Raw genomic sequence first — 25,249 nt, forward strand, 5'->3', positions numbered from 1 at the left:
GAGTAATAGCATTTATTAATGGCTTTACCATCATTGGGCTGAAGTTATAAATTGGCATTCTTGAAACACAAATTATTGTTGTGTCAAGGCACTCATAGGAGTTCTTAGAAATGGCTCAACTGCAAATCATCCTTGCAATAAACACAATATGTTGAAAAGCCTTGAGATTTAGGGCACAGCCCTAATTATCTTCAGAGCAGCAACATTCCTGGTATCAGAGACATTTCATAGTCCTCATGACATACAAGAAAATTAATTCAACTATGTGCAGGTGGCAAAATCCAGATCTGCACGCTGAAAGGGATCTCAGGAAAGTTGAAGGGATCTATCCACAGGTATCCCTGCAGACAAAAAGGTTTTTAAAAAGTTGGTTACTGTAAAGTAATGAATAAGCAATATCCAAAATATACATCAGACAGTACCCACTGAAGGACATTCAGACTTTTCACCTTGGGAATACTATTCTCACAGCTGTTCTTCACAGATAATTAAGGACATGTAAAACCAGACAGAGCAGAATGTACTGTCTCTGTGCAGAAGCAAAGGCACAGATCTGACGTCTGTCTAATCTGCAGGCAGTGGGAGTCATCTGGGTTTTGTCACCAGGTTCTCGGTCTCTGAGTGAAGCAGGTCTGGTGCCCCCTTTTTCTAGCTTCATGTTTTCAAGTCTTACAGTCTATCCTGTCAGAACTAATTACTGTAGCTATTATAAACTGTATTTTAACTCCATTTTAAACTGTATCAGTAATGCATATATTTGCATCAGAAGCATAAAAATGCACTGGCTCAAAATTTAAAAGTAGAAGATTCCCTCAGGCTATCTCTTAGCTACACCTTTCAAAACTTATTACTTCAGCTGTCAAATCTCCATTTTAAGTTGTATAATTCATTGTACTTATTTGCATCAGATGGAGAATAAATGTGCAGCACAGTATTGGGATCTTAAAGAAAATTTTTTTTTCAGTGTAGTTTATGGCCTCCATTGTGTCGGGTACTCAACAGAGCAGTGTAGATACCCTCAGTTCAGCCAAATACAGTCAGCAAGGCTTGGACCCCTACAAATCAAAGCCCAAGCTTCTTGGACCTCACCATATTTCTGCAGCACAACTAGCAGTATTTTGTGTGGTATTGGCAGGTACCCAGAGCTTATGGCTAATTTACTTTGCTTTCTGTCCCCAGACTTTTCTGGAGTACTCTGATGCAGGTGCCAAGTTTGTGTTTGGTGACAAATACACAGATCATTTCTTTGCTTTTAAGGTAAGATGGTTGCTGTATGCTGTATGTACCAGATAAAAAATGGCAAGAAGAACAGTATAGCTGGGAAATAAATTGTGTGGCTTGTGACACCTATGTAGTCATCAAAGAAATCAACAGGTAAACTATTCTTTATTGTGTGATATTCTGAATAGAAAATTTGGGATCACTTTCATTCACTGCTGAACACTGAGGTAGATGTGTTTATTTAGTCTAATTATAACAACATACATTGCATGTAGTCAGAATTTTTGAATATTTTTCTCCAAGGAATAGGTTAAAAGGCTTCTACCTGGCCACTGACGGAAATATTACCTCCTACCTATCTTCCCCACTTGTCCATGACTAAAAGTGCTCTGCCGTGCCATGCTGTTGTACCCTTAAGTGCTGTACAGACCGCTGCTTCACAAACTTTCCCCCTGAAGAAGTGGAGAGCCTAGACGTGTATTTACTCACACATGGGCGAAGAGTTAGAAGATGCATAAGCAGGAAGAATTGCATGATATTACATTAGTAACATCACAGAGGGATTTCCCATCTCTCTGTTAAGAGACCTGTTTGGGAAACAGCTGGAATACAGCTTATCTGCTCTGTGCTGTCTAATCTGCACCAGCATCCTTCAAGGTTTTGCTCTGAGAAGCAGCTGATGCCCTAGTGCCTGCTTAGGCTACAATCAAGAACATACAAAATGAAAGAAACCCCAAACCAACCCAAATAACAAATAAATAAACCCCAAACAAATATGAGAAATGTATCAGGACTTAGTTGGAGACCATTCTTTTGATTTTTCAGATATATGACCGTGGGCTTACGTGCCTTTTCTCTTATTTTTTTCTTGAGGTGATATTCCAAACTAGATGTTCTGCAAACTTAGCTCTTTCATTTCTTGAGAGAGAAGGTGCTATCTGTAAAATAGTCTGCTACTAAGAACAGTCAGAAAGTCTTAGAAGGGAAAAAAAAATTAGGTATTTCATCAATAAATATGAATTATATTTTAAGAGCAGTTCTTTTGTACCTTTTGTTTCACTTTCCAGCTCCTCCCACCTTTACTTTGGGTGGTATTTAGTTTACTTATTGGAGCACTTAAATAACAATTTTGATTCTCAACTACATGTTTTAGGGATGAAATTATTTAATTCCTGCCCCCACTGCCATCCTCCCCCCCATGTAATTTTTCTCATGGTTTTTGGCAATGCTTTATGAATATGATTCTTTCAAGGTGGTTCCGAGTCTTCACTGATGATGCAAAATACTTTGCTTACTAAAGCCATAACTAGGGATTAGACAGCCAAAAGTTTGCTTCTGTGTAGGCAAACATACATCAGTCTTATCCTATGGTTCAAACCAGCAAAACCATGGAATTTCTAGAAGATTATAACAGTAATAAGTATATTATCTCACACTGAAAAGTAAGAAAAACAGTTGGTTTTCAGAGCTACATATATATAGGAATATATACCTATAAATATGGTAAATGGAATTGCAGAAAAGTGTACAGCAATATCAAAACATGCTCCATCTGCTCCTCCTCTAGACAGGGAATTCCTTCTTCCAACAACAGTGAGTGACAGCCAGCCTGTTCTCCCTTGAAACACTTGTTATTTATTTAGACATTAATTGGCCCAAAGTGTTTTTTTTGTGTCTTTCTGATATTATATGAGTTTGCATGTTGTGATGAGCTCTTTTAATCTTGCCCCAAGATATTTCAAAATATCATCCAAAAGACAATGCTTAGCTCCTCAGAGATTAGACAAGGGACAGGATTTGTCTGTCAGAGTCCAGTTGTATCCATCCTCAGCAATATGCAGGGACACATCCGTTTTCTGCCAAGGGAAGTGGACATGTCACCAGAGCAGAGACATCCCATTTGTGCATATGCACACTTGTGTATATATATATGTTCTGACCAGTTCCATCAGTCCCACAATGTCTTTGAGCACATGGTTCTGGAAGCACTAGTTAGTCAAAAATGCACATATTTGCATGCATAAACTGGTTTGTTTTAAATATGTATTTGTGCAGGCAGATGCAGAGTTTAAGAGTTCTGAAAAAATACCCACTTGCCCACATACAAAAGCATTTCCAAGCACTTAAGTAGATGGAAAAGACCTTTTACTATTAAGTCTTCTATCCTGTTGACTACAAAAGAGAAAGTTTGCTTTGAGCAAGGAAGAAATTAGATTTCTGTTAAATCTGTATCTTCTTTTTAATACCAGGAGAATTATGGTTCCCTGAGAATAGCTTTGCTTTGAAGGTCAAATTTTAGAGTATATGAAAAAGCAGGATGCTTCTTAAACATCAATAGCAACTTCTTTAAAGGAAAATAGGGAAAAATTTAAACGTCAAGCCACAAAGAAGGGGAGTTGAGAGTAGACAACAATTTTACAATTTTAGCTTCCTGCTCTGTATGGCAATAACAAAAAAAAGGCAGGGAGAAAGACATTAATTTTATTAAACTAAACTGTCTGCTGTTACTGCATGGCAAACTATCCCTGCAGAATTGCAAAAAGGATCAAGGAACCAAGATAGGGAAAGCAGCATTATATTAATTTGTTGAACAGCACAACAATATTTGCTTAATTGCACTCTGTCCTTTTAGAGAAAGGTTCTGATAATCAAAATTGAATTTCTAAATGTTTATCAAAATTGTTTATAGTACTAACTCTCCTCTAGAAAGGCATAGAGTCTATGTACTGAAAAGATCTGAACTAACAGAGTGGTTTGTTGTTTTTCATTCTGTTACTTGATTTTATTTATAATGCATTATGTCATTAGTGAACACACATCAAAGCTTCCTAGTCTTCGTGGTTGTGGGAAAATGACTGTGGGCCCTGTGGACTGGTAACTGGGGATACACTTAGAGGAAACTGAGCAGTTATATTCGCATTTTAAGAGGAGTTATAAAGCAGAGTAAATCACCATTGCTGCTTTCTGGATGGAATATGGCTGGTGCATGACTTGAAACCCTTCCAAGAATGATTCCCCATCACCTGTTAAGGGGGATGGAATGGAGGGTGGAGTAGAGTGGAGGCACCCATGGCCAAACTCTGTGGAAATCCTTGCAGGGAAGGGAACTCGGTGGTACTTTGTAGCTGATAAACCACATACCTGCTGATAAAGAGCATACCAGGGAAAGAGGGGAAGATGTCCCACTGGTGAGCCAGCAATTGTGGTCAAATCCCTCTCCTTAGACAAACTTGCTTCATTAAAGACTAATAATAATATTAATGTACACCTCCATGTCAAAGTTATCTGCTCCTGATATATGAACAACCCTCACAGGAATGCCAGGGTCGGCTGTTACTTGTCTCTGCCCCAGCATGGGAAAAAGTGGTTCTGGGTAGGCCGCGCTCTCGAAGAAGGAGTCTGGACTCTTGCTTTTAGGTCTTCAGTTGAGTTTATTATTTCTTATCTACAAAGATTTTCTGTCTGTCCAGCCGAGGTCTGATCAGCAAGACAGCCAAAGGCACTCTCCCCCGCCCACGAGGCGGTTGTCTCTTTTATAATGAAAACTACGTATTAGATATTTACCTTTAATTCCCAATACTTTCTGCCCTTGTTGGCAAGTGTACTCTTTCTATGAACCAATCCACACATGACAACATCATCCTGAACATGGATGCCATGCACTCTACATTCTTTTTGTCTGTATCTTTAAAAGCAAAGGGAGAGAATTTTATGCTAATCAGTAACAAAGGTCACTCTATGACTAGAGTCACTCAAACTCCACATAAACATAATGAAATAGAATATAAGTAAGTTGAGAACCGTGGAAAATTAGGGAAAACTCCATCTTAACTGCTGGGATCAGTCAACGGGCAGAAACTGTCTTCTTCCCCATAGAGACACCTGTAAACTGGTAAAAACCAGGCTCTATGTGCCCTGAATACTTTCACTTGGGATTAGAGCCTGTCTGTGTATTCCTTCAAGTATACTTTTGCAGTCAGATACAATGAGCAACAATTTTCTAACCTTAACATTTTGCAGTCTTATATTAATAAAGAGTGTTATTCCTGAAATTATTAGTGTAAATCCTTTATGGGTGCTGGCAGTCGGCAGCAGGGAATACACTCTAGTAAGGGGTAAGACCTGCTGGGAGGATTCCCTTATGCTGGCAGTGTGTTTCTCTTAACACAGCCAAACCACTGTCCAGCTGAGGAGGACTGCTCAGTTAAGGGTCTTCCTAATGGGATGCTGAAAGACTGGTCAGCTACAAGGGTTTGGATTTCCTGGGACACTGACAGACAAATTAAATACTAAAGGGTAAATAAGTCTCTCCACATTAATGGTCTAGGAAGTCTTCCCCCTTTCACACGACAGTGGTACTGTTTTAGCTGTTACTAATTTGACTAATTTTGGATATTTAGGGGGTGGATTTTTCTTTCTGTTGTATACTAGCATAGAAATGGTGGTGTCCTGTGTATTTCACATATTTGAGAATCAAGTTGTATTCGTTTTATTCAGAGTGAAAATCCAGCCAGAGAGTGGTTTAATAGCCCATCAGAGAGTGGGTTAGGTATTTATGCAATTCTTGTAAATTATGTTTAAAGGAAGTATTTTTCAGTATCCACTGTGAGAGACCTATATTCACTTTTTGTATTTAGTAAGTATTTACCTTTAAATAGATTGTTTTTAAAGGATGTAAATGTTTGCATTGACTTAAACATGGTTATACACTTATGTATATTATGCTAAGCTAAACAGTTTCTAAACAATTGCAGTTGTATTAGAAAACTATGTAGATAAATGAAAATTATTTAATTACAGCACAAACAGGAAAGTCAGGAAGGAAACCACTGTAGAAGTTTTAATGATCTTTTGTCTTCAAATCAGGTATTGCCAATTGTGGTTTTCTTCAGTACGGTTATGTCTATGCTTTACCACGTTGGATTCATGCAGTGGCTTGTTGGAAAGGTATGCATTTTTGCCAATTGGATGCTCCTTTGGCTAGTGTGGGAAATGTTTTGAGCATGTGCAGAGGAGCCATAGCCTGGAAATAATTCCAAATGTTACCATTGCAAAATCTTGATTTGCATCTCTCAGTCTGGTTTCATTGCTTATGTCATATTAATTGTTAGATTTGCCTGATTAGCTTTAGTGTTCCTCAGATGCCAGACTTGCTTAAATCTTCATTCCTGCCTGCCCTTCTCCCAGCCCTCAAAGTGCAGGATGAAGATTAAATTACGGAGAGCACATTTCTGCTAAGCATTTCAGTAGCAATCGCATATACCTTCCTATCACAGATACCCAGATAAGATCAAAGCAGGTTCCTCACCTCACTCTCCAAGTGTTCATTTCTGTCAGCATCTATGTCTTGTGCTACTGTCTACTAATATAAGATCAAGTCCACTTTCTGTCATCTCTGTCCAATAAACCTGTCATATGAGGGAAAATATCTTCCTCTATGGTGGTAGTTAAACCTAATTTGAAGATATTCTTAGATCAAAAGTTCTTTGCTCTTTACAGTCACAGGATTGTTATAAAAGTACCATGAACATCACCTAGCCAACATTAGTGTGCTAAAATTGCAATGAGACATTTTTAGCCTTATTTAAAGTTTCACATTTTTCCCCTTCATATGATCCAAGTATTTTTGGACAAGAATATAAGTCATAAGAACACATAAAAATATCTGTTTTGTTTAATTTATTTTAACGTTTTTATGCCCAGAAGGAGCCTGGAGTACTTTCAGTTCTGTTAAACTACTCCTCTGTCTTATTTTAGCGTGTACCAATTACATGAATGTGCTATACCTTTAAGCTGAAATCATTACCTCGGGAAGTATTGTAACATGTCTCTGAACTCTTAGATTGATATGGTTAACTCAAGAATGGCATGGAACAGGAAGAACAAATTTTTGTTTCTTTTTAAAAATCGTTTTAGGTTGGTTGGATAATGCATGTCTTCATGGGAACAACTCCTGTTGAGTCTCTGGTAGCTGCAGGTAACATATTTGTGGGACAGGTGAGCTGGAGCACAGAAAAACATGCTAACATGTAACAATATTACAGAATTTATGGAAATAATGCTGCTCATTAAACAGTTATTTAATGATTATTAAAAAAAATCTCTTTCAAAGCGAGGATTCCACTACATCAAGTCTGATGATAGGTTTCCAAAATTGCAGTATGTTCATATATTGGCAGCGATGCACAGTGGAAAGGATTTGGGAAGTGATACGTTTTCCCAACAGAAGGTCAAGCATAAATGTACATGATAGATCTCCCTGCTAGACTTCTCCAAGGCTATGAAGAAATAACAATTTCAAGGGTTTTTTTCAGTTGAAAAGGCAAGTGATATGAAAAGATGGCACACAAAGCAGGCAAGGGCAGGAGAGAGAGACAATGAAGAAAACTAAGATCCAGGGTTAGCAGTATATGGCCTTATTCAGAAAAAGAGTGGACAGCATCTAACAGACCACTTTAATGGGAAAAATATTAAACCCACATTTACAATAATGTCTGTCCCAAGCTTAGAAGAAATGTAGAAAGAACAACAATTAACATCCAAGCCAAAATGCACTATTAGCATGATATTTAGCAGCGGTGCATCACTACATCACACAGTTAGTTTCCAGATTTAGAGTGGTACCATTGCATGACGCTGCCTCCAGGATGTGCTCACACACATGCCAGAGGGGCATGTTTCACTTGACTAATAGCCTTATCTGTGGCTCAGACCTGTGGCTGTCCTCAAGTCACTCAGAATAAGAATAGAATTTCTTGGCATTTTCATTTGTTTTTCAGGGAGACAGCAAACCAGCCAGAATTGTCTTCAGACATTCTCTTTCTTGAGATAAAAACCCCAATCTATTGAAATTGGAGCACTTGTTAGCACTAGGATTAACTAATCAAAGATACCTAAGAGAGTCTGATGCAGACACTCATTTTTCTGCCCTTAATAAAAGAAATCTTTGGGCTTTTATTAGGGATTTCTTTATTTGATGCTTGTTTTTCCCTTCCAGACAGAGTCTCCACTCCTGATACGGCCCTACTTACCATACATCACGAAATCTGAACTCCATGCAGTCATGACAGCAGGATTCTCAACTATTGCTGGAAGTGTCTTAGGAGCGTATATTTCTTTTGGGGTAAGACAGGGGAAAAGAACTATATATATGAAAATATATGGTTTATCTGAAATCTTTTAAGTATTTCACCCAGCTACAATGCTTTGAAAATATCCCTCAATCGTCCCCTCTGTTTGCAATTTTTTTGTCTCTGAAAGAATTAGCCACAAAAATCCCTGGTCTTCTGACAGCTCATTCTCTTCATTTCCTTATGAGCAATATGAACTTTTAATGACCTTCTGTAGAAAAATCATGCAAACAACTAAAAAAATTAATTTCATTCCTACATGTTTGTGCGTAATATGGTTATCATGGAGTACTTTCTGTCACCTGGAATTCTAGGTTTCCTCCTCCCACCTACTGACTGCTTCCGTGATGTCAGCGCCAGCATCATTAGCTGTCTCCAAATTATTCTGGCCTGAAACTGAAAAGCCTATGGTAACTCTGAGGAGTGGCATACAAATGGCAAAAAGGTAAGTTGATTTAGGTGCTAGTTAATACTGCTGCAAAAATGACGTCTGGAAAAATAACCTGTCACACATAAATTTTAAGGGCATTACTTGGTAGGTGTGCAAGCAATGAATTAATTACAGTCTAAATACTGCAAATGGTTGATTTATGAATTCAGGTAAACGTGCCCCGTTACAATCCAGGACCTGGACCAAACTGTAAACTTTCCAAAGAGGGAAATGCCTACCTGGTGACCTGCCAGTAGGTGTTCCCATTTGTAATGTTGATGTCTTTTTTCTGTAATGAATCTGGAAATGCAAATATGTAAAAAACAAAGGCAAAGCAATCATTTCACAACAGCAGCAAATTTGTTGCCGATCTGCAGGGACACTTCTCTTGAGAATGACAGGCAAAGTGAAAAGGCTTCTAAGGATCTGTTTCTGAATGGCCCAAGCATTTCCGCAAGGGCTGTGTGGAAGAAGAGCAGTGACCACTGCCTAATCCAAGCAGTGCTACAGTTTTGAGATCTGATCCATATCTTGCTCAACCCTGAATGTACCAAAATTCATCCTCAGGGCACCACAAGCATATGCTTCAAGTGTCTGCCATGAGGATTGACAGGAAATGCCTACTTCACCTCATCATTCCTCTTCATTATTTTCTCTATGAGTGTACAGACAGCTTCAGTACTAGACTTCTAATCAAGTGCATGTACCTTTTAGTTGTTATTTGTTCTTGAATTTAAAGATGTTCATACTCTGGTTTTCTCTTCATTGGCAAAGTGAATCAAAGAATCTGCTGGAAGCAGCCAGTCAGGGTGCCTCTACCTCCATTGGGCTGGTGGCAAACATCGCCGTGAATGTGATCTCCTTCCTTGCCCTGCTGAGCTTCCTTGACTCGGCCCTTTCATGGGTGGGCAACTTGTTTGACTATCCACAGCTGACCTTTGAGGTATGATCTCCAGGTTCCTCCTGCAGCTGACATACATGCATAATTTGTCTTTCTCAAATTTAAGTGCTTGTATGGTTTGTTTGTTGTTTTTTGTTCTCATTTTGTGTTTTAATATTATATAAGCACATATTTTATTTGCATATTCTGAAAAATTTATTAACAGTTAAAGTAAAATTTTTGCCATTTAAGTATTTCTGTATCTATTAGTCCACATCTAGCTTCCCTCTGTGGTGTTCTTGCTAACCTTCAGGGTATCTTTATACAGAATAGGTTGGCACCTGCCTTCTCTGACTTGGTAGTGCAGCACATCTGTCAGTTACATGCTTGCCAAGCCATTAACATCTCGTTCAGCTAAACATAAAAGTGGCTTTATCTTCAAAAGGTTCCATCAAACCCTTAATGCTCACCGTGTTCACTTAGATGGGGACACTGGGAAAAGGCTGGACTTGTCTGAAACCAGACTTACTCGATATCAGTTAGTTCTCAATACAATTACAAAGTAAAATTGTACCCAAATCACTCAACTGAGGAAATGGGTTTCAAACAGGACTTCTCTTTGAACCTAGGTCAATATGTTGTTTTTGACCCAATGCAATCAATGTTTTGGGCCTTTTTGTTTTGCAAGACCCTAATAAAAATCCTGTGAGAAACATGGATATAACTTGTGTTAAAGGTGTTGCCGAAGTAAATAGCCATTCATAAAAGATATGGCTTCAGCAACACTAAGTTATTACCCTGCCAAGCTTTCACCAATATCTCACTGCACCCTGGACACCCATAGCTGAGGAGAGCCACAAGTATGCATGCCTTAGGCATACTCGTGCAGGGGCTGGTATTTTCATAACTGCTGGGTGGTTTAACATTTGTACAGGTAGATAGTCCACAAGGAGTTGAGGCACACAGACATGATGCATCTAGCAATCTTCCCTTGGGAGAGACACTAATGTGTAACCTTCTGTGAGCAGAGAAACCAGCCAGAAATAGTAACAGCTTAAAGACCTCCATTACATTCCCTAAGGACAATCTGACCAAACCCTTTCACAGGGGGAGCTATTTTCTCTCATATAAAAATAAGCTGTGCTGTGATATGGGATTTCTTTTTCAATTTGCGTAAATCTTATAATGCCAGGAAAAAATGGGTACAGCTTTAATTGTGTCAGATGCACAGCTTTTATGCAGAGACAACTCTTTTGTTTACACCGGTTGGAGTCCAATAACCTGATAATTAAGCATGTTCATTAACACATTTGATTTAATCTAGCAGAAGAATTAGAATCCTCGGTTCTCTTATCAGCTTTTTTAGTTCAATCTTCCTTCTTTTTGGCAAACACAGTGCCCAATTTGAAGCCATTATTGAGGGAAAAGAAGACACAGAAACCTTTGTTTTATTTTACACATAAAATTAGGGATATATAAATATTTCATTCTATCTAGAGTGTGGATTAATGTTTTAAAAGGTACTCAAGCATGCCTGACAATGAAAAACTCTCCCAGAGTTCATGGCAGCAAAAATTGAAGCCCATTTTCCTCTGCTAAAATAAAACCATCCTTATTTTAAGTCTCGAAAACTTACACTGTCTGCTATTGTTTTTTGGCATGTATTTTGATCTGCTTTTTCTTATACATTCTGCAGAACATTTGTGCTTATGTCTTCATGCCATTCTCTTTCATGATGGGAGTAGACTGGGAAGACAGTTTTATTGTTGGTGGACTACTAGGTTACAAAACTTTCTTCAATGAATTTTTGGCTTATGAGCGCCTTTCAAAACTGATTCAAAACCGAGAAAAGGGTGGAAGCATGTACATTAATGGTGTGAAACAGTATATGACAGTAAGTAACATTTTCTGTTCTACAGATTTATTTGATCAAATACTTCAATGTTGAAACTCGGCTTATTTTTTAATATGAGCATAAAATAGTTGCATATTACTCTAAGATGCATCTTTGAGCAACAGAGTTCAGTTATGAAAGTGCAGCATTGTGCAGTTGCTGTGACTGTCCAAGCTGTCTTGAACAAGCATAGAAACAGAAAGGCATGGGTTTGGGGAGCATGCAGTATCCCACAGGACACCACACTTAAGACAGAGGCTGTCTTAAAAACGTTTCTTCTTACCTGATTCTCAGTACTTCTCTATGACCTACTCTCCCAAGAAAACCCTGAGAAAGAACTGAGGATCCTCCTGCCCTCAAAGGTTTGTCCAAGCATTAAATCTGAAGAGAGGCATCCAGCAAATTCTAACAGATGGCATTACTGGCACACCTTTACTGTAGGCTATTGTTCCCACTGCGGAGGGCAGTAATAAAAGACATAGTACATGCCATACACATCCACTGCCGCACTGAGTCCAACCAATCTGTCTCAATCAAGTTTTCCAGCCTTGTCCTGCCGCTCATTCCCAGTTTACCCAACAGACGTGTAGCTCCTACTACAGTGCCCTGCGAAAGGCAATGCTAAAGGCATCTTGCATGTGTGCATGGGCTAAAGGTCATTCAGTGACCAAAGCTGACCTTTGTGGACGTGACTGCTCCACTATCTGGCATTCACATGCACAGCACATGTTGAATTCTGTCCTGAGCACAGGCGACAAAAACCATGATATCCAACTTTATACCTCCATTGATCCTTCTGTCTTAAATTGAGGCAGATTGTCACTGTAGAGAAACCCTGAATTTGAAAGTATTTTCCACAACTCTTATTTGCTTCTTTGAATCAGATGGGATGCTGTGGATACCTCTTATATTAAAAACCAAACCTAAATTCCTGATTAACAGAACATATTTCACATGTGGAGGTAAAAAGCCAGGCAGTCTGATCAACTATTCACTCCCTTGTCTAAGCATCTATTACCAGTGTTCCTGAAATTCCAGGCAATAGAACCCTGGGCTAGAATGATCTTTGATGTGCACTGCTATGCTATAGCTATGCTTCCTTCTACTACATGAATATGACACTGAATTCCTGAATGAGTGAGTATTTGAGTATGGAATACAGCCTTAAAACACAGATCCTAAGAACTCTATTTATTTCCTCCCCATAAGATGCCACACAGAACTTTGACATTCACTTCTAATACCTATAAGGAGCTGTATTCACTTCCATGGTGCAAAGGTCTGAGAAACAAAAATTTTAATTCATAATGCTGGTAAAAATGGCTGATAATCCTTATATTACAGCACAACAGTTCAGGTGAGGGTGTGCTTGTCTTCCATTTTCAATTTATCTTCAGTTTCAGAGCTCTCTAATTCATCCACACACAGATATTCTCTCAGACTGAGCAAACAAGTGTCTTCACCTGAGTCATTAATTACATGGCTTCCTGTTTTCAGAGCTAGGAGAGTGCAAATGAAAGCAAGGTACACAGAGCTTTTTCTAGGAAAAGCTGGTAGAGTGGGTACTTGAAAAACATTTTCCTGCATTTGCACAGATTGATTGAAAGTATCTACAAATTGATGTTCATAAAAGAGGAATTAAACCAGAGGAACTTCTAATAAACAGGAAACCTGCTAGAACACTCACTCATTTTCAGCTTGAACCTAAACCACAGTAAATAGGGATTCAGAGCTGCCAGGGGGACAAAAATCCATTTGCTGAGATATGTTGCCTCCTTTCTCAAAATGTTTGAATTACATTTAACTGCAGGCTTGCAAGGTTTGTAGCCTGGTTTCACCTAAAGGACCATTTTGTGTCCTGTAGCCTTTGCCTCTGTGGAGGAAAAGGCCAACCTTGTCTCTGCTCTGAGTTCCAGGCTTAGTTGGTGTTACCCAAGGGGAGAAAGGTGGCAGAAGTCAGTACAGAAATAAGCTGTTAATGGGGATTCCAAAATCGTAATGTCCCTCTCTGCCTGTAAGCACATCAATGTACCCACTTCCCAGAAGACAAATTTGTCTTCTTTGCACAGGGTGGAGAATGCACAAAGTAGTTTTGTATATAGAGCCCTCTGCTTCTTCAGTGTCAAAGAATTCAGGCATGCATACCAAAACCTGAGGTTTCAAAAGAGTTTTATAGAGGCATCCAGCTGTGGAAAAACAAGTTGAGTTGTAGCTCTCTGACTCATACTTTCAGAAAACAGCAGTTAAATTGCCACTAGTAAGATAAGATTTTTTTTGTCTTTAATTACTACTACTCACTTCAAAAAGGCAAACAATATATGTGAAAGATAAAATCATTGCATAGTTTGTCAGTCCTCACATGGGCAGTGGGTATAAAAGCCTGTGACTTTCAACAAGGAAACAAGTTCACCTTTCTGAAAGCCACACCTTGGGCAGCAACCAAGCAAAACAGTTATTTTTGTAGGCAGAGTTACAACGCCATGTTTTCAGATCTTTAAATCACAATGAGCTGTTTCAAACCACTCAGAGGCTGTGTCTTTGCTTTTCAGGTTCGCTCTGAAGTCATAGCCACCTATGCTCTCTGTGGATTTGCCAACTTCGGCTCCCTGGGACTGGTAATAGGAGGCCTGAGTAAGAGCCACTCTCACAGACAATTTGTGGAGCAGATCCCAAAGAAAGCACCAAAAGGAGCAGGCGGGGGGTGAAGCAGCATTAGGGGCTGAGCAGCTGCTCTGCCAAAGCCTAGCACTCAGTTGTGAATGGAGGGGCCCAGAGGGGGTACAGGCTTTGGTGGGGAAGTACTGGGAGACATGCTGAAGGCAAGGGTAAGGAACCAAGCCCTTCTGATAGCCTTGCCTGTTTAGACCTCAAACATGAACATGAGCTACTACTGCCCATGGGCTCCAGGAGGAGCAGGTCAACTCCATAGCATGCTGGTTTGGGAGACAAATTTGGTTATTTTCTGTAAAAAATCACATATATGCTGTAGGCTTATAGAGAAAGAATTTTTAAAAAAGGTTTTCAGATCTCAGCAGAAAAAGATAAATTGGAAAACCATCTGAGTTCTTCACCAGGCAGCCAGAATTGCTGGCAGTCATCTTTACCCTGAAGCCACAGTGGGCTCAGCAGTGAGGCAGCGTAGAGGAACAAAACCCAGACTCTTCTGAAGGGCACAATCATCCAGCACAGACATGCAAACTGCCAAAGAAAACAAAAGTTACTATTTTAAATATAGGCAACCCTCTTAACAGAGAGAGCCAACACTGGCACTTGACCTTCAAATAACCCACTAAAAAATGTCCCATTTTTCCTCCATGTTTCCCTTAGTTTAAACTGCAGAGTGGGAAATTACACCTGCGGGGTCAAAAGCTGGCAGATTCACCTTCCTTATATGTATTTCTGTTTGACATACACTTTGTATTTCTTCTAGCAAGCATTGCTCCCTCAAAAAAGAAGGAAATCGCTGATGGTGCCTTCAGAGCAATGATTGCAGGAACGGTGGCCTGTTTCATGACGGCCTGTGTCGCAGGTACAGTGCTCAGGTTTGGTGTCCCCTGCAGTCAGTGACCACCACGGGGCAGTGCGCCAGCACCATACTATATCCACCTAGGCTGCCCCTGTCACTCAAACACAAGTATTTTTGTGCTTGGCAGGGTTGATATGAGACAAAAAGGTTCTTGAAAACTTGCATTTGAAAATATGTAAATATTTCAGTTCTTCCATTATGTCTGTTTTTAGGAGAGGGGTATGGTGTTTTAGTGGGGGAGTTTTCTTTTTTTTTTTTTGTTAGTTTGTCTGTGCAAAACATGTGACTCATAAACAAAGCAATTTATAGATTAATTGCAATCCCTCCTCCACACCACTAGATACAGGAATAGAGAATTAAGTTTGGAAAAGAAACAGAAAAATGGAATGAAAGGGTGTAAAAGAGTAACAGTGAGGGAGAATGTGAACAACTCTGTCATAATGTTAAGTCGATATTTTGAGAGGATAATATTTCCACAGAATGCTTAGGCTTGTGAAATGGTCATAAAATGGGACTCCACAGCTGATCCTTATTTTCAAATTTCAGTTTCAATTTGAGTGAAAAAATCACAATGCAACAGTCATTTTAGGGAGTAAATTAAAAAGAACAAATTAATTATTCAAAAGATGAATTAATTTATATGTTTCAATAGGTTATAAATTTATCCTATAAAAATTAAATAATAAATTTAACCAATACGTTATAAATTTATCAGTATTTCACAATCCCTTTTCCAGCCCTTTTTCCTGAGCATGTGGTATACAAAATTGGTATGAAGTGTTATGATGAAGGTTAAAGCACTCATATTTCAAGAGTGAAGAAAGATATTGGTACTTTATGTAGCTAAAACCACTATATGTGCTTCTACCACAACTTATCTATGCCTTGGCATTCATGGTAGCAACAGAAACATACACATTTTAAAGATGAGCCCGCACTGTTTTTGGAAGGCTACAGAACCGGCATACTTGAAATAACATTACTCTCACAGCCATCCATAATATTTTAATACATGGCACTACCCTGAATAACTGTGGAACAAGGAAGCCCTACTAAAATGTGTCATTTCACAATACTGATCTTAAGAATAATATTGTGAACAGCCACTGAGAAAATCTCTCCAAAATAATAGAATCTGCTTTGGAAAGAAAATTACATTCCACCCACTCCTGCCATGGTAAATGCTTTCCTTATGCTCAGGAGAAAGTAGAACATTCAAGTGATTTCTATTACCCCAGTTAAGTTAAGAACATATTAAAAATGTGTCGAAATTCTGCAACATTACATATAGGAGGAGCTATCACTTTCATACTTTTGTGTCTCCATTACTTCAGTGACTGATGACATTAGTATTTGTAGGAAATTTTAGAGAATATGTAGCAAAGCAAACCCAATTGAAAACAAAATAAGAGGTTCTGTATTTACTTGCACTTCTATAAATACAGCACAGCTTCATCTTAGTTAATGAAACCACATCGACCCAGCAGTGAGAAAGTCATTACTGCATAATATTAATATCATTAAAGCGGTAGAAAACCAAAATTATCCAAGTGTAACAGTTTGCTGTAGTTTAATTCCTACATATAAAAAATGTAGAAATTTTAAAAATTATTCAGGGTAGAAGTCCTACAGTTCAAAGGTTTTGACCTTTTACCTTTACATAACCACCACAAATGATGATTTTGCGTCAGACAGAATGGTTGTTTGATCATGGCTTCATTCAAACTCACATTCTCAAATCTTATCTTCCTCTTCATTATTCATTAAGGAAATTGTAACTTACTTCACAGGAATGCTGACTGTCCCTATTCTGCAAGATCCTTGCCACATCTTATTAGGAAACGCTTCCAAATTCACAGATTTCCCTGCCAACAGCACAGAGCTAGTTGAATGCTGCCAGCAACTCTTCACCAGGTATTGAGAACCCTTTATCCTCTGGGAGTAAAATTTAGGGAGCTCATATCTTCTCTGCAAACCTAATGTTATTTTTATTTTTTGTATTTGGCTGCTTTTCTTAGGCATCTGCTTTCAGTGAACTAGTGTCTTTTAGAGGAATGGCTATTTTAATGCTGTTGAATTGTTTTCCTCTTCTTGGGGCGTTTTTCCATTGCATGACAAACATCTGCAGAACCAACAGACAATTCAAAATATCTTTGTTAAAACCTCTTCATGAGAGGAGGGTCAAGGACTGATCTCCCCTCTGTGGTGACCAGTGACAGCACCTGAGGGAATGGCCTGAAGCTGTGTTGGGGGAGGTTTAGGTTGGCTGTTAGAAAGGGGTTCTTCCCCCAGAGGGTGGTTGGGCACTGGAACAAACTCCCCAGGGACATGGTCACAGCACCAGCCTGACAGACAAGAAGCATTTGGACAGTGCTCTCAGGCACAGAGTGAGACTCTTGGGGATGGTGCTCTGTGCAGGGCCAGGAGTTGGCCCTCAATGATTCTTAGTTTATCTCAAATACTAACAAGAAAATAAATCAAATATTTTAACTGATATAATGTTAACCTAGTATTTGAGGCTAGCAATAGCTGAAAAAAAGTCAGGAGCCTTTCCCTCCCTTCCCTTTTCTGTCTGTAATGTAAATAAAGATAGTAATAATCAGGCCTGTTTACACTGAAAATTTTACATGCATTTAAAGTAGAAAAATATTTCAAGATAAATTTTATTTCACAGCTCTCTATCCAAGGCAGAGAAGAAAGAAATACTGATATTAAATAAGGGATATATTCAGATATGCTTAACACTATTTCACAAAGAATCAAAGCTCTATGTATTTAGGTTATGGCAAGAACCTTTCAAATTTATGCTAATGTGATTGGTTCTCCCCCCTTTTTTTCTATTTTCAAAACTAATTACTTTAGAATAAATGCTCTTAATTCATGCTTTTTTCTTGCTATTGAAAATAGAAAAACTTACACAGCAAAAATCATCTCTGGGTACATTCAATCATTGTTATTTCTTCTTTACTTGAACTTTTCCTCATCACACTAATTTCAGCTCTACCATGTTGCTACAAAGACAAAAACCTGCTCTATTTTTAGCAGAATCAATGTTAAGCAGGTGCTTTGAAAATATAAAAATATTGAATAGGGAAGTGAAGCCCTCAACCATTTCTGTTATCTAGGGGGATGTACCAAAGGCATGAGGATTTGCTACAGAAAACCAGAAGTTATCCTGATAAAAAGGGAGAACATCTGGATGTGGGACTTGGCTGGAGTTGGGAAAGTCTTCTCTATATTTTGTTTCTCATGAAAATCTTAACACATCTGAAGTTGCTTTGGAGAAAGTGTGTGTTGTCATGTACATGTGTGTGTGTGTGTATACATGTACTGCAGAGAGAGATTCCCATGACAAGATTCTGTGAAAAGGAGTTTTATTTGATTTCTGCTTTATTTCCTCCCCCAGTGCAAATCATTCAGAGGAGATCTTTCCCGGAGGAAACTACAGTCTGAATTCCTGGAAAGTGTGTTGCCAAATACTGGGTGAACCTGCTTTTCATTGCACTTAGGTTAAGTTGAATTTTTTTTACAGGATTGATCATAAATAAGAACTGTATTCCTTGGAAGAAAGGGAATAAAAATTTTGCTTTGCTACAATGAGTGTGAATTTCCCCCATGCAATTTTTGTTTTCGTCTCTTACCAGCCCAATTCCTCTGACTTGCTTGGAATTATTTATAAATTAAACTGGCATAAATGGAAGACGCCTCTTGCTGCAGAATTCTCCTCCAACTACAAATCAGAATAGAAGAACATTTTTAAGCCTGATTCTCCTGCTTTTATTTCTACCCTGAAACTAACTAATTTTCCAGATTAAATTGCTATGAGCATGCAGAAAATCAGATTCAGAAGATTTGGCTGCCACTTACAGATAGCTATGAACTAGAAATAATAATTCAGTTACCATTAATTTCTAATACTATTTCTGCCCTTTTTGATGGCAAAGTCTTTACTGCATGAAGAGAAATTACTTTTCTGCAAAAGAAAATGCAGAGAAATTACTTTTCTGCAGAGAAACCTGCATTTTCTGTAGAGATAATTATATGCATACACATATATAGATATATATGTATATATATTCATACCTATACCTAGGTAGCTATAGCTGTACATGAACTGAGCTGCAAACTTGTTCTACCTCATCAGCTTGGCCACTGAAGCACCCAAACTGGGGGCTAGTCACTCTGCCACAGTCCTCCTTCTGCTCAGGAGAGTGCAGGAAGTTCGTCACTGTTTACAGTTAACTCATATGAATGAAAATGTCCAGCCCCCAAGTAAAGTTTCCTGTATTAATTGTTCTAAATCTATGTTTTGAACCATTGAGAAAATTGATGCTGGAGTCACCAACAAGGAACTTTTATAAACATTTGACCATTTTCAAATGCAGGAAAAATCAGGTCCATACCATGACTATTTTCCATTAAGCATGGTATGGACCATAGTCCATACCATGACTATTTTCCATTAAGCAAGCTTAATGTAGGAGACCTCCACAGGATCTCCTTGAAGAAGAAAGTGTGTTATGACTTTAAGCTTCAGAACTTTCAGGGCTTGAAAACTGGCAAGTTCTGTGCGGAAATAGGGAGAGAGTGATTACTATCCTATGATATTGTTAATGCTAAGGGCTTGGGAAAAAAGGTCAGAACTAAAGTACAGGAACATTGAAAAATTCTGACACATTCTGCAAATAAAAACTGTGCAGATGGTCTGTTCAGGAAAAGCAATTACTAATTTTTCAAGCTTCCATTAATTACTGCAGAATCTTTTCCAGGAAATCCGAGTTCATTAACTTAGACAGCTGCCAGTACAGTGATTTCCAGGGGGTATTTATTTGAACTTACTGTGAAAGTGCTAGTTCCCTGTAAAGCTCAGTTTATTAATTTAATCCCCAGAAAAGTTATAAATATCAGTATTGCTACTACTTGTGATTTTTTTATCTCTAGTTTTATATCATTAGGTGTTTTTCTTTAGCCTCATCCACCTAGGTATCTCATCCTTAATTTTCAGTTGTTTTAAAGCATGTTGATAATGCTGATTAGGACAGATATATGCTCATATATTTAATGTGAATCCATCCTAAAGAAAATGCATGGATTTGATCCATGAGTATTATCCAGCATGCTGGTTATAGCAGGGTTTAGATTTCAAGTAAGTTTAGAGTCTGAAATAGAGTAATATATTATTTCAAGGAAAATTCATCAGAAGCATTAGTTCTCACTGTTCAGAAGAGCACACCCCATGTGCTCTCTTTACAAATCATCAGTGGTACTCTCCTTTGCTACTCCCTACCATGCTCTATTTAATATCAGTCTTTTGAAATGGCTGCTCTTTCCCTTTCACAATTGTATGCGGGGTAAAAGGGCTGATTGGGCTAGTAAATACATCATGCATAAACTGCTAAAAAAGCCTTTCATGTGGCTGAAGGCTGCAGCCTTCCTCTCGCAGAAGAAATGTGGTGGTTTTCCTTTTTAAGACTCCTCTATAGCTGGAGTATAGATGGAAGGCAATTTTTGCAGAGTATACATGGTATTTCTCTACACCTGCTTGAAGAGATTGTCCACCTGGTTTGATGATGGTTTAATCTAAAGACAACATATATGGGACATTATTACATCTTAAGTGTAGCAAAAACAGCAGTGAAAGCAGGACGGGATTGCTACAAGTACCATCATGTGTTCTGGTGACTATTTTCTCTCTGTCCGTGTGATGGTGCTAGGAGTTCAGTGTAGAACTCTGTGTTTCTCTCAGCACAAAACTGGGATAGTGCATTTCACTGGCTTGGAGTTACCCTGGCAGCTTGGACCCTGAACTATCAGTGCCCAGGAACACATTTCTCACAATACCACCAGCAGCAAATCTGCATCACAGACCTCAAAAGAAACATTTTATTTAATCAAATGCTTGCTAGCGCATGTGATGGGTTGACCTTGTGGTGAGATGGATGCCAGGTGCCACCAAAGTTGCCCTACCCTTCTCTTCTGCTGCACAGGTGAGAGAAGAGCCAATGAAAGGTTTATGGCTCGAGATAAGGACAGGGAGAGATCATCATAGGCAAAACTGACTCAACTTGGGGCAGATTAATTTAATTTATTGCTGATCAGTTCAGAGTAGGATACAGTGAAACAAAACCAAATCTTAAAAACGCTCTCCGCAACCTCTCTCTGTGTCTTGTGATCAGTTTTACTTGTGATTTTCTCCACCTCCATCCCCACCACCCAGTAGCCCAGAGTGATGAAGAATAGGGGTTGCGGTCAGTTCATTACATGTTGTCTCTACCCCTCCTTCTTCCTCAGGAAGAGGAATTGTCACAGTCCTCTTCTGATCCACTGTGGCATCCCTACTATAGCAGACAGTCCTCCACAAACTTCTCCTTTGAGTCCTTCCATGGGCTCAAGTTTTTCATAACTGCTCCAGCATGTGTCCCTTCCATGGAGTGCAGTCCTTCAGGAACAGGCTGTTTCAGTGTTAGTCCCCAACAGGATCATAAGTCCTTCCAGCAAACCCACCTCAGTGTGGGCTCCTCTCTCCACAGACCTACCAGGACCCTGCTCCAGCACCAACTCCTCTTTCCATGGGGCCATGGGTTTTGCCAGGAGCCTTCCAATGTGGGCTTCCTGCAGGATCACAGCTTCCTATGAGCATCGACTTGGTCTTATCTGCATGCTGCAGGTGGATCTCTGCAGCCCCATGACATCCCTGGGCTGCAGGGGCACAGCTGTCTGACCATGGGCTGCAGGGGAATCTCAGCTCTCTACCTGGACGAGCTCCTGGCCCTTCTTCTCCACTGACCTGGGAGACTTTTTCTCTCGTTTTCTCACTCTTCTCTTTTGGCTGCTTCTTCTGCAGCAGATTTTTTCCTATTTCTAAATAGTTATCACAGAGACACTACCACTGTCACTGATGGGCTCAGCTTCGGCCAGTGGCAAGTCCATCTTTGAACCAGCAGGAATTGGCTCCATTGGACATGGAGGAAGCTTCCAGTAACTTCTCAAAGAAGCCATCCTGTAGCATACTTCCCTTTCCCCCTCCACTACCAAAACCTGGCCTCGTAAACTCAGCACACACTCTACACCTATAGGCTCAAAGATGTAAATGAATGTTTTTTTCAATCCATAAATAACAGATGAAGTCTATGTGGAGGTAGCCCTGTTTCAAAGGTCTTGCAAAAATGAGAGTTTAACTTTCTTCAAAGTTAGAATTATCAGAATGGCAGTGCATAATAGTTTGGAACTAATGAAGGTGACAAGTGAATGAAGCATTAGTGGCATGACTCAATTTCTCACCCTCACAAGCTACCCACTGGATGTCAGTACATATCTAATAGCTTTGTGCTGTAGCTTTCACAGGGTGTTAGTCACTAAAAGTCACTGGTAATAATTCCAGGAAAACTTTTACGCAGTTTTGTGTGCAACAGTTCCAGGAAATCTACTGTATAGCCTTTATCATGCTCAGAACATGTAGATCAATGAAAATTGCCCTTAAAGTAAGACTTGAGTTCTCCCTCGACCCAATTTAGAAAAGTACTGAAATATGCAAATTAGGGATGTCTGGCAGGTAACAGGAATATTTCTATTTTAATTGGCTAAGATAAGGGGCAGATGGAAAAAACAGGGACATTTTAGAAACAACCTTTTTCCGATTCTGTGTATCACAGCAGCCATTGCAATCTATATACCTTTGTGAACAAGTGAGTTGTTGACTATATGTTGTGATTTAACTGGCAGGCAGCTAAACACCACCCAGTCACCTGTTCATTCCCTGCTGCTACTTGGGACAGCGAAGATAATTCAAAGCAAAAAAAAAAGTAAAATTTGTGGGTTGAGGTAAAGACCATTTTAGGCAATAATAATAATCGTCATCATCATCATCATCATTATAAATACAGAAGCAACACATAAGGTAATTGATTTCTATCCACTGACTACTGGCTACTTAGTCCCTAGGCTGCAGCCCCCAGCCAGCCTACCCCCCAGTTTTTAAACTGAGTATGACGCCAAATGACATGGAATATCCTTACAAACTGTTTGAGTCAACAGTTCTGGCTCTGTGTGTTTCATGGTTTAGGAACAGTGCTCCCCAAAGTAATGCTCTCACTGAGACCCTCCAAACTGCACCACAAATCACTGGCTTCCCTCCAGCTCCCCTTTCCCCCTGTGAGTGGCTGGAGAGAATTGGAGGCACAAAAAGTGAAGATCACTGTTGAGATAAGAGCAACTTACTGGAAACAGCAATGAGATAAGAAAACAAACAATAACAGCAGCAATATGAAGACCAAAAATGTACAGAAGAGAGGGAGTGATTCCCATGCAAAAATGCTGTCACTATAGAGCTCAACCTGCCTGCAGCTACACCACCCCAACTGCTTCGTCAGTGTCGGAAGCAGAACTACCCAGCTTTTCCCTCTGTGTGGAAACCAGCATTACCCTATTGCTCCTCACTTATTCCCACACTTACTCAACACCTCAGCAGAGACTCCCTTCCTCTGTCCCTCAGCAGTGATGTCAGGTGGTATAAAAATAATGAGGTGGTACAGAATAATAAGTTGGTATAGAGTAACCTCCAGGCCCTGGACACACCCTCTCCTGGCTACAGCAAAAATGAACCCTCTCCTGTCTGGAACCAGGACTTTTCTCCCACATTCTTGTGCTCCCTCCCAGCCTATTCATTGTTGGGGTGGTATGAGAAGCTAAAGTCCTTGACTTATTGTAAGCACTACTTAAAAACAATTAAAACATCAGTGTGTTATCAACATCATTGTCATCCTAAATCAAAAACTTTACCTACTGGAAAGAGAAATAACCCTATCCCAGCCAAAACAAGGACACTGTCAAAGTGGCATGCCATGCCCAGCAAGTTATGAAGCCAAATCAGTGTTCTCCAAAATAAATACCACCTGTTTCTTACAAAAGTCATGAATAGAGTGAGGCAAGATGCCAAGGATACAGAATATAAATCCCAATTCTTCTACAGCCTGAAACGTTTTGCTATGCAGCAGTCAGTCTACTTCTCACTGTGCAGTGCCATAAATTTATTATTCCTAAAAGTTATGAGTCTGTGGATCACTGACAGACTTCCAAATTTTGACTGGAAACAGCTTACATTAAATGCTTAGTAGTGCCATAGAGGTGTGAAGGTGTCTCTGAACCTCAGCTCCATCAGGTGTTGTAGAAGACAAATGTGTGTCCAGGGCATTGGTGCAGGGCAAGGGAAGCTCTCTATCCTTGTGAGGTACATGGCATGGGGAGCACAGCCCTGCTTTGCAGTCACCAGCACAGCTGATTTGCACTGGGAGCAGCTGGTGTGTGACAATTGTGGCCGCAGTTCATTCATGTGGGACCATCCATCTCAATTCTTCAAGCAGACCCACAAAATATTTAGGTCTGCTGCAACTCTAGGCTGTTTTCTGGTATCAACATAAAAACAAGCATCAAGTCACAAAACTTTCATGTATGAGAGGCTGAATCAAATTCTCTTCTCATTTGCATCAGTCTAAACTTGGTGGATCTTCACTGAAGCTGGAGTTATCATACACTTATGACAATGTAAATCAGACAGGAGTTGTTTCCTCAATGAAAGTACTTAATAAAATGTTGTGTATTGTATGTGTACAGCTGTACACATCCTTCTGTTTTGCTTTGTGAAGCTATGCATCTGAAACATGATAACACAAAAGTAGAAAACTAACTGGTGAAAACCAGTTCACTCTTTAAGTCTTGATGGTTTTCTAGAGGGGGGAAAAATCAAAGTATTTTCTTGTTGCTATGGTATTCTGCAGCATAGGGATTCACTGCAGCAACCAGTGCATTACATCATAAGACATTGATCAGAAGCATATGTTGCCATGGTTGCCACAGTTAATATTTTATTTTTGCTATATTGATTGATGCCTTTGATGTCAGATGGCTAGAAATATGAGGGAGATGGGAGCACCCTACATGACAATCTGTTTGTTCCCTAACAGCAAATACAGATCACATTGTCTAGATGAAATGAGAAAATTTTGAATTTTTAGGTGCAGAATCTTGTTTGTTACCAGAATTAAACATAGGTAAGAAATATCAAATTAGGGGGTTCTTGTTTATTGTTTTCCACTTGCTAGGGAAGTGTTCCTACCTCAGCACCAATTGCATTGCAATGTTTGGAGTCCCCATGTTAGAGGAATACCTAATA

The 25,249-nt window shown here is 39.4% G+C and overlaps 1 protein-coding gene across 2 annotated transcripts in view; it reads left to right on the forward strand.

Annotated features, from left to right (window-relative positions):
* SLC28A3 (solute carrier family 28 member 3) overlaps positions 1-18,622 on the forward strand; it is a 38,273-nt gene extending 19,651 nt beyond the window's left edge. For both annotated transcript variants that reach the window (XM_039729806.1, XM_039729807.1), the window contains 11 exons: positions 1,180-1,257; positions 6,088-6,168; positions 7,138-7,218; positions 8,219-8,344; positions 8,666-8,796; positions 9,556-9,724; positions 11,358-11,555; positions 14,105-14,186; positions 14,986-15,084; positions 16,872-16,995; positions 18,488-18,622. In XM_039729806.1, the coding sequence (XP_039585740.1) occupies positions 1,180-1,257; positions 6,088-6,168; positions 7,138-7,218; positions 8,219-8,344; positions 8,666-8,796; positions 9,556-9,724; positions 11,358-11,555; positions 14,105-14,186; positions 14,986-15,084; positions 16,872-16,995; positions 18,488-18,590 (1,272 nt within the window). In that variant the 3' untranslated portion in view covers positions 18,591-18,622. The remainder of the gene's footprint in view (positions 1-1,179; positions 1,258-6,087; positions 6,169-7,137; positions 7,219-8,218; positions 8,345-8,665; positions 8,797-9,555; positions 9,725-11,357; positions 11,556-14,104; positions 14,187-14,985; positions 15,085-16,871; positions 16,996-18,487) is intronic.
* The last annotated feature ends 6,627 nt before the right edge of the window (positions 18,623-25,249 follow it).

This window comes from Passer montanus, unplaced genomic scaffold, assembly GCF_014805655.1.
Source record: "Passer montanus isolate IOZ18808 unplaced genomic scaffold, ASM1480565v1 scaffold7, whole genome shotgun sequence".
Taxonomy (NCBI): domain Eukaryota; kingdom Metazoa; phylum Chordata; class Aves; order Passeriformes; family Passeridae; genus Passer; species Passer montanus.